We start from the raw sequence: 13,662 nt of genomic DNA, 5'->3' as shown, positions 1-13,662 counted from the left end.
GACCAGTCCAGCCGTAAAAGCTCGTCCAGGCAAGGATCTAGAGCTTCGACTGGCAAGGAGCCCCCTCGTGTTCCGGTACCTTTTTCTTTGGCGTACACTGGTAAGTGATCTACGTGAATGTTCACTCAGTGACGCGGGCCCCTTATACTTTGTGATTCTAGGGGAAGAGAAGTGCAAAGTCGAAACATAAGGAGTGTGCCCTATGTGAAGTTCCTTTACCAGATTCCTACCCTAAAAAATTGTGTGCCTCCTGTATACAACAGACGGTGAGGTCTACAGGAGTGGAGGGGTTGAGTGACATCAGGCTAGATAGATGGTATCTCCCTTATTGTCCTCCCCTAGGTAGCGGAAGAATCTGCTTCTACGGCTAGTCTAAAGGAGATGATCCGTATGGAAGTTAAGGAATCCCTGCGGTCTTTGTCCCAGGCGGGAAGTTCAAAACAAAGAGCTTCGGTGATCTCAGACTCTTCGGAGGAAGATAAAGAGGAGGGTTCTTATGGCTCGATTCTCTCTTCCTCATCATCAGAAGAGGACTCTGGCCGATTCTGTCTGCCTCTAGACCGGGTGGATAAACTAGTCAAGTCGGTCAGAGGCACGATGGGCCTAGAAGAGCCTAAGACTCAGCCTTCCCGTCAGGAGCTAATGTTCAGCGGCTTGGAACACAAGAAACGCAGATCTTTCCCGGTGAATGATAAAATTCAAGACCTGATTCTCCGGGAATGGAAAAAACCGGAGAAGAAAGGTTCTTTGCCACCGGCTTTAAAGCGCAGGTATCCCTTTGAGGATGCGGCTGTGGATACCTGGGACAAGGCCCCTAAATTAGATGCTGCGGTGGCGAAAGCATCTAAGAAAGCAGCATTACCTTTCGAGGACATGGGTTCCCTTAAAGACCCCCTTGACAGGAAGGCGGATACCTTCCTTAAAGGTACCTGGGAGATGGCAGCCGGATCTTTGAGGCCAGCAGTGGCTGCGACTTGTACAGCCAGATCCCTGATGGTCTGGCTGGAACAGTTGGAATCCCAGCTTAAAGAAGGCGCTTCCAGGAATTCTATTCTAGGTGCGCTTCCAGTGATTCAGGATGCGGCGGCTTTCCTGTCGGATGCATCGGTGGACTCGGTCAGAATGGCAGCCAGAGCAGCAGGACTCTCCAACGCGGCTCGTAGAGCCTTATGGTTGAAGTGTTGGTCGGGGGATATCCAGTCAAGATCCAAGTTATGCGCTATTCCATGTAAAGGGGAATATCTCTTTGGGCCAACTTTGGATGAGCTGCTCGAAAAGGCTGGGGATGATAAGAAAAAATTCCCTAATTTGTCATCAGCTTCTTACCGGCGTCCATTCAACAGGAGGAGATTTGGTCGTGGAAGGAAGCGCGCGTCCTCACCCTCTAGAGAAAATTTTAGATGGGAGGATAGACGCAGGAAAGGTACGGGTTACATGTTTCGCCGTTCCTCAAAAGAACGTAAGAAACCAGACCAATGACTAGCAATCCCTGTGGGAGGGAGATTGTCAACCTTCTCTTCTGCATGGACTAACATCACGGATAGTGACTGGGTCCGAGGTATTATATCGGAAGGCCTAAAATTGGAATTTGTTCACTGGCCTCGGGATAAATTTATGCTAACCCCCTTGCGTTCCTCCACTATTGAGCAGACGGCCCTAGAGTCAGAGGTCATGACTTTATGCCGTAAAAATGTACTGATTGAGGTTCCGGAGTCAGAAAGAGGAAGAGGATTCTACTCCTCTTTTTCTGATTCAAAAACCAGACAAGTCGTTCAGGACTATTATCAATCTCAAATCCCTTAATGAATACCTGGTTAATACCACGTTTAAAATGGAGTCAATCAGTTCTGCAATAAAGATGTTGTTTAAACACTGCTTCATGGTAGTTGTGGACTTAAAGGATGCATACTATCATGTTCCTATCCACGAAAACTTTCAGAAGTTTCTACGTGTGGCGGTGTCTATGGGAGGTATTGTTCGCCATTTTCAATTTAGAGCCCTTCCCTTCGGCCTCTCAGCGTCTCCCCGGGTATTTACTAAAATAGTTGCGGAGGTTATGGCGCACTTACGTGAATCCGATATCCTCATTGTCCCGTATCTGGATGATTTCCTAATAGTGGGGAACTCAGTAGACCATTGCCTGGCTCAGGTTAAAACAGCTATATTTAAACTGGAAAATCTGGGCTGGATCGTAAATTACGATAAGTCCCGTTTGCAACCCCTAAAGACCCAGAGGTTCCTAGGGCTGCTGTTAAATTCCGAGTCTCAACAATGCTGTCTTCCACCTGATAAATTACTTCATATCCAACAACAGGTGTTAAAAGCAATTAATAAACCATCCATGACCCTTAGACAGGCTATGTCTTTGTTAGGTTCCCTAACTTCCTGTATCCCCGCCGTCAGTTGGGCCCAATTCCACTCCAGGCCTTTACAGTTTGACGTACTACATTATGATAGAGTCTTACAGGGTTCCTTGCAGGGTCAGATGACATTGAGTTCAGGGGTTCTTGCATCTCTTAGATGGTGGCTAGAGGAAGACAATCTGTCAGCAGGAGTTCCCTGGGTGACTCAGGTGACTCGGGTAATCACAACAGACGCCAGCCCCACGGGGTGGGGGGCACACATGGGTGACGTTGTAGTCCAGGGTCTATGGGACTCCCAGACATCGGCCTCTTCCAATCAGAAGGAGTTGATGGCAATTGAATTCTCAATTAAGGAACTCCTCGTATATCTACAGGGTCACCATGTCAAAATCCTCTCCGACAATCAGGTGGCAGTTGCCTACGTGAATCACCAAGGTGGAACACGCTCCGAGTCCCTGATGGAAATAGCGGACCGCCTGCTCCAGATAGCGGAAAACCATTTTCTATCTTTAACAGCAGTACATATAAAAGGGAAGGAAAATATAAGGGCGGACTTTCTAAGTCGAAACACCTTAAGACAAGGAGAATGGTCTCTGAACACAAAGATCTTCAACCAGATTGTTCGCAGGTGGGGTCATCCAGAGGTGGACTTATTTGCCAACAAGGACAACAGGAAAGTGAAAAAATTCTGTTCCTTAAATCCCAGGGAATATCCACTGGCAGTGGATGCCTTCCTGATCAGATGGGATTTCCGGTTGGCTTATGCGTTTCCCCCGCTAAACCTGTTGCCTCTGGTGGTCAGAAAGATAAGGGAGGATCAAGCGAGAATCATACTGATCGCTCCGTTCTGGCCCCGAAGGGCTTGGTTCTCCTGGCTCAGGACCATGTCGGTGGAAGACCCCTGGGTACTGCCGGACATTCCGGACTTACTTCATCAAGGTTCGATCAACCATCCACAAGTGAAGGGTCTCCATTTGACGGCATGGTCTTTGAGAGGTCACTGTTAAAAAACAGTATTTTCTCCAAATCTCATTGATACCCTTATGAAGAGTAGAAAACTCATAACAACTAAAATCTACTCTAGAACTTGGAGGAAGTTTCTGGCCTCTTCAAATTTTAATATCGAAGAGGGTTTACCAATTAACCAGATTCTAGAATTCCTGCAGAGGGGGCTAGAGCTAAATCTATCCACAAGTACTCTAAAAGTACAAGTCTCAGCCCTGGGGGCTCTATTTTCTTGTAACATTGCTGGTAATTATTGGGTATCAAGGTTCATCAAAGCAGCTAGTAGATCCAGACCTATACACAGGAATAGGTCAATGCCTTGGGATCTCAACCTAGTCCTCTCAGCCTTGACTAAAGAACCGTTTGAGCCTTTACATTCAGCCTCACTTAAATTACTATCCCTCAAAACAGCGTTTTTGGTGGCAATTACATCTGCTCGTAGGGTAGGAGACATACAGGCTCTTTCTAGGCTCTCCCCCTATACAGAGTTTCTACAGGACAGAGTAGTCCTCAGACCAGATCCAGCTTATTTACCAAAAGTGGCCTCAGATTTTCATAGATCTCAGGAGATAGTTCTACCATCATTTCTCCCTAATCCTTCTAATTCCAAAGAGGAGTTACTCCATACGTTAGATGTTAGGAGATGTCTCTTAGAATATATATCAGTCACTGATGCTTGGAAGAGAGAGGATGCGTTGTTTCTATCCTTCCAAGGTCCCAGGAAAGGTCTTAGAGTGTCAAAGTGCACGTTAGCAAAGTGGATTAGGGAGGCTATCTCTCTGGCTTATACTGCAGGTGGAGGTCCTGTTCCGCAGAATCTGAGGGCACATTCCACTCGGGTCATGGCTGCATCCTGGGCTGAGAGATCTGGAGTCTCCATCGACCAGATATGTAAGGCGGCTACGTGGTCATCCCCTTCCACCTTTTTCAAACACTATAGGTTGGACTGGGGGTTCTCTTCTGATCTCACCTTCGGGTTAAGGGTGCTGCAGGCTATAGTCCCTCCCTAAGGTAGTTTACATCTCTGTAATTCTCTCGTAGTGCTGTCATGGGAGTCCGAATAAAGCATTAAGCTACTTACTGGTAGCGGCATTTTTCGGAGGCCCATGACAGCACCCTTAGTTCCCTCCCTATTCACGTGGGGGTTGCACTTCCTATAGTATATATAATGAGATAGATAGATCTCACGTGTAGTATATAGTTCAATATGATGGATTATTTTTGTACATAAACGGTATATAATGTATATTTGTGTGCTACTAACCGCGGTAGTCCTCTCAGGCTCTGAAATACAACTGATGCATGGGGAGAGGTGCCGCCCTTTTGTATCTGTAGGTTTCCTGTTCCTGAAGGGCGGATCCCCTCTCGTAGTGCTGTCATGGGCCTCCGAAAAATGCCGCTACCAGTAAGTAGCTTAATGCTTTTTCTGCGTGTACCACCTGTCAGGCCCCTCTTCCTAGGCCTCAAAGTTCCCCTCTCTGTTCTGCCTGCGATGCCCCATGTGCCCAGGAGCCCTCCACCGCCACCGACTCTGGCGTACCTAGTCCCCCCCCGTGGGTCGCTTCTCTCTCTCAATCCGTGGATTTTTTAGCCAACGTCATCAAATCCATTCAAAATCCTCCCGGGGAACGAGGCAACCCGTTACAGGCGTTAAGAGATCCCTCCATAGCAGGGGAATCGTCGGTCAGCAGGGGCCGCTCTCTCCATAAAGAGGCTCGGTCATCCCGAAAGCGGATCCGCCCTACCTCTCCTGAACGCTCTCCTCGCCGTTCAGAATCTGGCAGCTCCCCCTCTCGCTCACCCTCTTTGGGGGCTCACAGCGTTCCCGACTCTGAACATGAGTCCGAGGTATCATTGGACCCGGAGGCTCCGGAGTTCAGAGCTACGGTCGACTCCCTCATTGTAGCAGTCAATCACTCTCTTAAAGTGGAGGATGACGCTAATTCCGCTCCGGAACACGCGGTCTCTTTTACCAGATCCAAACGTTCCCACAAATCCTTTGCCTCTCATCCAGCCTTTCTGGATATAGTCAGGCGTCACAGGGAGCATCCAGATAAGCAGTTTACGGGTAAGAAGAATCTGCTATCAAAGTACCCCTTCTCAGCGCATCTCGTGAAAGACTGGACGGATCCTCCCTTAGTAGATCCGCCGGTCTCGCGCCTAGCTTCTAAAACACTTCTCTCAGTTCCGGAAGGCGCGTCAATTAAGAGCCCCACCGAACGCCAGATAGACTCGCTAGCTCGTTCGGTGTATGAAGCCTCTGGCTCTTCCCTGTCCCCCTCCTTCGCAGCGGCTTGGGTGTCCAAGGCTATGGTTTCCTGGGCGGATGCTCTAGCGAAATCCATTAACGAACAGGACCTCCCGTCTGATATGGCAGACCTAGCCAAGCAGTTAGCCATGGCTAGCGATTATGTGATGTTCGCATCCCTCGACGCGGCGAATTGCGCAGCTTCTGCGGCTTCCAACGCCATCGCTATCAGAAGGGCTCTTTGGCTCAGAGATTGGCGCGCAGATTCCTCCTCTAAGAAATCTCTGATCTCCCTCCCTTTTCAAAGCGGGCGTCTTTTCGGCGAAAAGCTTGACCAGCTTATTTCCGACGCCACAGGGGGAAAGAGCAAGTTCCTTCCCCAACAGAGGCCCAAGGCGGCCTTCCAACGCCAGCCTTACTTTCGCTTTCGGCCCTTTCGTACCAGCCCAGCCTGGTCCAATCCTACCGGTCTTCCAAGATCGGACCGAGCCGCTCGCACAGACAGAGACGCTCGTCCCTCCTTCAGGCCTATTCCTTCCTGGCGCGGGAAACCGAGACAACCCAGATCCCGAGGGTCCAGACCTCCCAGATTCCTGTCTCAATGACTCGGGAACGACGCCAGTCGATACCTTCAGAGTAGGCGGACGCCTGCTCCTTTTTCAGCAAGCCTGGCTCTCCGTCGTGCACGACGAATGGGTCAGGGATCTGGTATCGTCAGACTACAAGATAGAGTTCTCTCCTCCCCCAACTCGGTTTTTCCCCTCTCGTCTTCCCAGCTCGGCAGCTCAGTCTCGCGCCCTTCTTTGCGCCATTCACACCCTCCGCCAGAGCGGGGTCATTGTCCCGGTCCCGGAACACGAGAGGTTCAAAGGTTTCTACTCAAACCTCTTCGTCGTGCCAAAGAAGGACGGAAAAGTGCGGTCCATTTTGGATCTGAAGCTCCTGAACAAGTGCGTAAGAGTCCGGCATTTCAGGATGGAATCGCTCAGATCGGTCATCTCTTCGATGGAAAGAGGGGAATTTCTGGCCTCGATAGACATCAAGGATGCCTATCTTCACATCCCGATTTTCCCGCCTCATCAAAGGTTCCTCCGCTTTGCCATTCGGGAGGACCACTTCCAGTTCACGGCCTTACCCTTCGGTCTCGCCACTGCGCCCAGGGTATTTACCAAGGTCATGGCGGCTGTCATGGCCATTCTTCATTCTCGAGGAGTCGTCGTGTTACCTTACTTAGACGATATCCTCATAAAGGGCCCGTCTTTTCAAGCCTGCGAGTCAAGCGTCCACATTACCCTGGATTCTCTTTCGCGCCTAGGTTGGTTGATCAACTGGGACAAATCCGCTCCCGTTCCGGCCCGTCGGATCTCCTTTCTGGGAATGATCCTGGACACTTCAAGGGGACTGGTCTTGCTTCCTCGGTCCAAGGCCCTAGCACTTCAGAAGGGAGCCCGAACGCTCTGTCATCCCCGCCCGCGAACCATTCGGTTCGCCATGAAGATTCTGGGAAAGATGGTTGCCACAATCGAAGCAGTTTCTTTTGCTCAACTCCATCTCCGTCCCTTGCAACAGGCTTTGCTGGACAGCTGGGACAGGAGTATCTCATCTCTCGACCGCCCTTGTCCCCTGTCCCCGCGGGTCAGACAATCTCTCGTATGGTGGACCCTGGGCCCATCTCTTCTCCAGGGGAAGTCCTTCCTCCCGATCCGCTGGTTAGTGGTAACTACCGACGCCAGTCTTCTTGGCTGGGGGGCGGTGTTCCACCACCACTCTGCCCAGGGCCGCTGGACAGTTCGGGAATCCAAACTCCCCATCAACATCCTGGAGATTCGTGCTATCAGACTTGCTCTGAGTCGCTTTCACGCCCTGCTCGCGGGTCACCCAGTACGTGTCCAATCGGACAACGTCACGGCGGTGGCTTACATCAACCACCAGGGGGGTACCCGCAGCAGGGCGGCGATGCAGGAGTCTCCCTCATCCTTCGTTGGGCCGAAACCAACCATTCCATCATCTCTGCGGTGCACATTCCGGGAGTCGAGAACTGGGCGGCGGACTTCTTGAGCCGCCAGGGCCTTGCCTCGGGGGAGTGTGAACTCCACCCAGAGGTTTTTCACCAGATCTGTCTTCGCTGGGGGACCCCGGACGTGGATCTGATGGCGTCCAGATTGAACGCCAAAGTCCACAACTTCATTGCTCGATCTCGGGATCCCCAGGCCATTGGAGTGGACGCGCTGATCTCTCCGTGGCATCAATTTCAGCTCCCATATGTGTTCCCTCCCCTTCCCTTACTGCCGAAGGTGATCCGAAAGATCAAGACGGAGGGAGTTCCAGTCATCCTGGTCGCCCCAGACTGGCCTCGTCGCGCTTGGTACGCGGAGCTCGTTCAGCTCGTAGCCGACGTTCCCTTGCGGTTGCCAGACCGCCCAGACCTGCTTCGCCAAGGACCGATCTACCATCAGAGCTCAGGGGCCCTACGTTTAACGGCGTGGCTGTTGAAACCTGGATTCTAACTCGTGCCGGTTTCTCTCAGCAGGTCATCCCCACCATGTTAAGTGCTCGCAAGGCGTCTTCCGCCTCCATTTACCACCGCGTATGGAAAACTTTTTTCTCATGGTGCAGGCTCCGGGGTCACCCTCCGCTCGTTTTCTCTATCCCTTGCATCTTGAATTTCCTTCAGTCGGGTCTGGACTCCGGTTTGGCCCTGAGTTCCCTCAAAGGTCAGATCTCAGCGTTATCCGTGCTTTTCCAGCGTAGGATCGCCACCAACCTTCAAGTCAGGACTTTCATCCAGGGAGTCTCCCATGTGGTTCCTCCCTACAGGATGCCGCTAGAGACCTGGGATCTCAACTTGGTCCTCGGGGTTCTTCAGGAACCTCCGTTCGAACCCCTTCAAGCCGTTCCGCTCTCTGTCCTCTCTTGGAAGGTTTCCTTCCTGGTAGCGGTGACGTCCATCAGAAGGGTTTCAGAGCTCGCCGCTTTATCCTGCCGGGCTCCTTTCCTTGCCTTTCATCAGGACAAGGTAGTCCTACGTCCTTCTCCGGCATTTCTCCCGAAGGTGGTCTCATCTTTCCACCTCAATGAGGACATCATTCTTCCCTCCTTTTGCCCGCAGCCCAAACATAGGGTCGAGAAGGCCCTCCATACCCTGGACGTGGTAAGGGCCCTCAGGAGGTACATTTCCAGAACGGCTCATTTCAGAAAATCGGACGCCCTTTTCGTGCTCCCGGAAGGTCACAGAAAGGGTTTGGCTGCGTCTAAATCCACGATAGCCAGATGGATCCGATCTGCTATCCAGGAATCCTATCGGGTCAGGGGCAGTCCTATCCCGGCGGGGATTAGAGCTCACTCCACTCGGTCGATGGGTGCTTCCTGGGCCATCCGGCACCAGGCAACAGCGGAGCAGGTTTGCAAGGCCGCAACGTGGTCCAGCCTGCATACTTTCACAAAGCATTACAATGTTCACATTCACTCCTCTGCGGACGCGGCCCTTGGCAGGCGTATCCTGCAGGCGGCCGTTGCGCATTTGTAGTCAGATGGTACACGGAGTTATTTGGTTGTATTGTTTCCCTCCCAGGGACTGCTTTGGGACATCCCATGGTCCTGTGTCCCCCAATGAGGCGAAGGAGAAATAGGGATTTTTGTGTGTACTCACCGTAAAATCCTTTTCTCCGAGCCACTCATTGGGGGACACAGCACCCACCCTGGTAGCCTTTCGGCTCGTGACCTTGTTTTTTGATCTTGACTGTTTGTTTGACATGTTATATTCTAATGTTACTTGTTATATTGTTAATATCCTACTGCTTTTGCACTAAACTGGGTATCTGGAAGCCAGTACGAGGGTGTATACTGCAGGGGAGGAGCTAACCTTTTTTTGTCTCAGCTTAGTGTCAGCCTCCTAGTGACAGCAGCATAACCCATGGTCCTGTGTCCCCCAATGAGTGGCTCGGAGAAAAGGATTTTACGGTGAGTACACACAAAAATCCCTATTTTAGTAATTGAGTTTCATTATAAATGTTGCACAGTTTGCCTGTTATCTGACAATCTGTCAGTCCTCCCGCTATAGCAGTCTGAGAAGGAAATCTGTAAGGCCGGGGTCACCTGGTCGTATATTTTACCCGCGAGAGAATCAGGCTGATTATATTAATAACTCTGCTCAAATTCTGATCCGAGCGTCAGTTTGTTGTGATCCCATTCTCTTGCAAGTGAAGATCGTATCACAGGTGCGGAGAACATCTGTGACATAACCTTATAACCTCAGGCCCATAGACATTAGTATACCTTTATTTTTAGATCTTTCCATACAGAGGTTTACAGTGGAAAAAAGCATATCATGTAGTTGTTTAGAGGTTTTTGTTTTTACTTGGGAACCTGTGGGTTACGTATTCTTCTGTATACGGTGGGATACGTCCCAGCCTTTTAACGAGAGTATTCATTGGAAGCTACAAAATTCTTACTGTACTTTGCAGCTAGTTGAAAGGTGTGCGCTTCTCTGATTCCATAATGTTGTTTTAGCATTGGGCCATCACCTAACATTATATCTCAGATAATATCTGTGGGTGTTTTTTTTGCAGGAGTTGGGTGTGACAAAAGTGGGCCACATGAAGAGAATCCTCCATGCCATCCGAGAGCTGAACCCCCCTCCTGTCAGTGTGGACTAGGATCTGTCTTCTCGGCCTGTGTGGCCCAGTCGGGGTGACCTTTGGTTACCTTGTTGCACAGGTTCTTAGGGTTACTGGAGCACAGTGCTCTGTGATAGCAGCTAGCCTCAGAAGTCATCTGAGCTTCGTGGCCAACTATGAAGCTTGTTATCCCTTCCACCGGTCAAGTATCCCACCATCCAGTTGTAAAATGAGCCCTGGAAATTACTGCTGCAAGTCATAGACCAGGTATATCAATGTCTTGAATGAGCCAAGGGCTTGAATCTTATTTTCTTACTGGATGCTTTTGAAGCCAGATGTTTTTCTAGCTGCTGCAAAAGCCAATTGTGACTGTAGAAGTCCTACTCAGTGACGTGCTACCTCGTGTGGATTGGGACAGGCACTATGTGGCTGCCAGACAGTGAGCGCAGTAGATACCTTCAGAGAGGCTCACCTACTCTCCATTGCCTAAAGACTTTAAACTTTTGGTCATTGATTTGGGGCTCAACCTGTTCCTTCCACACAGTTATTGAACATGTCAGACTGTGTTGTTTTGTAATATGTGTTAATATAAGCTTTTTTTTTTTCCTCAGGCTCAGCTTGTACATTTTTAGTTGTGTAGAGAGCATTTTTGATGTAGCGTAGAGCTGTTGTAATCGGTGGTTTTATTGGACTGTTTGTAAAATCCAGAGGTGCGGTGAGACCGTTGCGACCTCCCATTCTGGCCTAGGATCAAACAATTGTTTACATTTCTATAGGTACATTAAGAAACCGGGAAGCGGCCTCTGCCCTGTCATATGTTTCCCGTGAGGAGCACAAGAAGCCACTCTCTGTCCATGTGAGATGAAGCATTGAAGTACTGTTTGGGTTGTGTTGTGATTTGAGTTGTCCACATTTATTTCTCCATCTGTCCAACCTCCTACAATTCTTTCTCCTGGGCAGGTCCCCTGTTTCTTGCTTTCTATTATTTATGAGGGATAAATGAAAGCCTTGGAACTCTCATACGAAGCCTGGCTTTCCCACCCCTTGCGTATTTATTGTCTCGTGCCTTATTGCAGACCCAGCTTCTTTTCCAAAGTGATGTTAATGCCTGTAAATAGCAGTATTGTAAAATAATTGCTTGGTTCGAACAGTAAAAAATCTCTTAATGATATTGCCTTTTTCAATGTCATTTTCTTTATTAATTTATCTATTGGGTTTTCATATGTGTCGACTCACACCGGTGACCATACACATTGAATAGTTTTTGAACTAATGCTTTTGAATGCACATGCACACTCAGTTCCTCTGAACATGCATTTATTCTGAGTGGAGAGAGGGGAGGCAATCAGCTACAGTGTGGAATAACCAAACTGTTACTGCACCCTCAGGATTATCAATGTAATGTAGCTTGGAGAGTCTCCCAATGAGTTAAAATATAACTTGTAATCACAATATTAAAAATGGACAAACATAGCACACCTAGAAAACATGAATAAAGTGCTTGTGCCGAAACAGTGCTCAAGAATAAAAAAATTGGCTTGATCTCACCAAATATAAACGGACGGATACCTACAGTCGTTCATAGGAATCCAAAGGAGGTCAATACGGCAGGGTGAAGTAGGGGATATAGGGTCCGTTTCCTAAACCCCTGTCATGTCTCTGTAGTGCTCCTGTCCTAACAAGGATAGGCTCCCAAGTGAGCCCTGCTATGGACACCCACCTAACAAAGATAAAGGTCAAACGCCTCCCTACACGTTTCCTCCCCAGTCCTGGGGATTCATCAGGGGAGTTCTAAGCAGCCAATAGGCCATAGAGTATTATATCTTGAATTAAATGTCCATCAATACTGGATAACAGCAGTGGCTGGATATCCCTGAGAAAATGTACTTATGTGTGACCGTGTGTCACTGCCTATCGCGAGTCCTCTGTATTCAACGTTTGGAATCCCCTTAAATCCATTCCCGGGGTTATGCTCCGCCCCCAGCGTGTGACGTCATAAATCAATACTGACCCCATTGGCAGTGCTACCTTCCAATCACCATCTGGAGTACTGTATCATCCTCCAATTACCTGGGGCAGCCCACCATCGTCCCGGTATAGTCCCTGGTTCCATGACTGCAATTGAGGATTCCAGACCATCATTTCTCTTTATTTAGTTGAGTTCTTGCTGTATTCTGGCTTAGAGCAGTTGTGAAATAGGGCTCAGCACTCTATGGAGCTATGTACCAACACTGTCTGCAAAACACACCTGTTTGTCACAAAAACCTTCTGAAGTCTAGTGATTCCACAAATGAACTTTTGAAGAGACATACCTGTCTATTTGGAAGCCATTCTAGGCGACTATCCCATGAAGCTGCTAGAGAAATGCCAAGGAGATTTAAACCGGTCATCAGATAGATATGTGCAGAGGGCCGAGCAAAGTGCGGCTGCACGAGCCGGCAATGCTCTGGCACATGCGCTAGATTTAGTTGAGCTATGTGCAGGGCTGTGGAGTCAGGGTCAGTGTCCATTTTCGTGGAGTGGGAGCCAGTGTAAAATGGACAGACTCCAGCTCCTAAAATATATAATAAATCAGGTTCAGTAGTGCAATGCAGGATGTGTTGTATAATAATTTGGGAAAGTTATGAAATGTCGTATAAATGTCTGTTCTGTTCCTGACCTAAGGACCACGGCTTTTAGTTGAGATGAATCTGTACTGCACTTTATGTACATGCTAAGTAGTGACCAGTGCTGTGGAGTCGGAGTTGAGATGAATCTGTGCTGCACTTTATGTACATGCTCAGTAGTGACCAGTGCTGTGGAGACAGGGAAATTGAGTCAGAGGTTTGGCGTACTGACTCCACAGCCCTGGCTATGTGGGTGATTCAGGACTCTTCATCTACATTAACTCCTTAATGACGGTCAATATGTCTTTTTTCTGACCTGAGGTATAAGAGAATAGCATCCCCATACAGGTGACAATCCAGCAGCTGTCGGCTTTCCACTATAAGTGACAACTTGCTGCATCAGCCACGATCAATGTTGGCACCGTCCAAATCTGTTTAATTTAATTTACCATTATCATAAAGTATAATGTGCCATGAGAAAACAATCTCAAAATCACTGGGATTTGTTGAAGCGTTCCAGAGTTATTACTACATAAAGTGACACTGGTCAGAGTTTAAAAATTTGGCCCTGTCACTAAGGGGTTAATCAAAGTCAGAGTATGGCAATTAGCAACAGAGCGGAAGAATGGACGCCGCAGCAATGATGGCCATCGGACAGAACCGTCTGGATTTACTTACACCGCAGGAGCGATTCAAAAGAGGGTACACAAGGGGAGTCAATATATAGTATACAAGTTTGTGGAATGCAGTACAGGTGCTGATAAACCCACTTGGATTGGGATGTTAAAACAACACTGAACCTACAGATACTCACCTCCTGCAGC

At 48.9% G+C, this 13,662-nt stretch overlaps 1 protein-coding gene across 4 annotated transcripts in view; it reads left to right on the top strand.

Moving 5' to 3' along the window:
• The window catches only part of DGKD (diacylglycerol kinase delta), a 115,948-nt gene extending 104,545 nt beyond the window's left edge, over window positions 1-11,403 (top strand). For 3 of the 4 annotated variants that reach the window (XM_069727698.1, XM_069727699.1, XM_069727700.1), the window contains one exon: window positions 10,185-11,403. In XM_069727698.1, the coding sequence (XP_069583799.1) occupies window positions 10,185-10,271 (87 nt within the window). In that variant the 3' untranslated portion in view covers window positions 10,272-11,403. The remainder of the gene's footprint in view (window positions 1-10,184) is intronic. The other variant, XR_011312498.1, reaches the window with a different exon arrangement.
• The last annotated feature ends 2,259 nt before the right edge of the window (window positions 11,404-13,662 follow it).

The sequence above is a fragment of the Ranitomeya imitator genome, chromosome 5 (genome assembly GCF_032444005.1).
Source record: "Ranitomeya imitator isolate aRanImi1 chromosome 5, aRanImi1.pri, whole genome shotgun sequence".
Taxonomy (NCBI): domain Eukaryota; kingdom Metazoa; phylum Chordata; class Amphibia; order Anura; family Dendrobatidae; genus Ranitomeya; species Ranitomeya imitator.
Note: the sequence above shows the minus strand (reverse complement) of the source record. Positions and strands in the feature narration are given on the sequence as shown.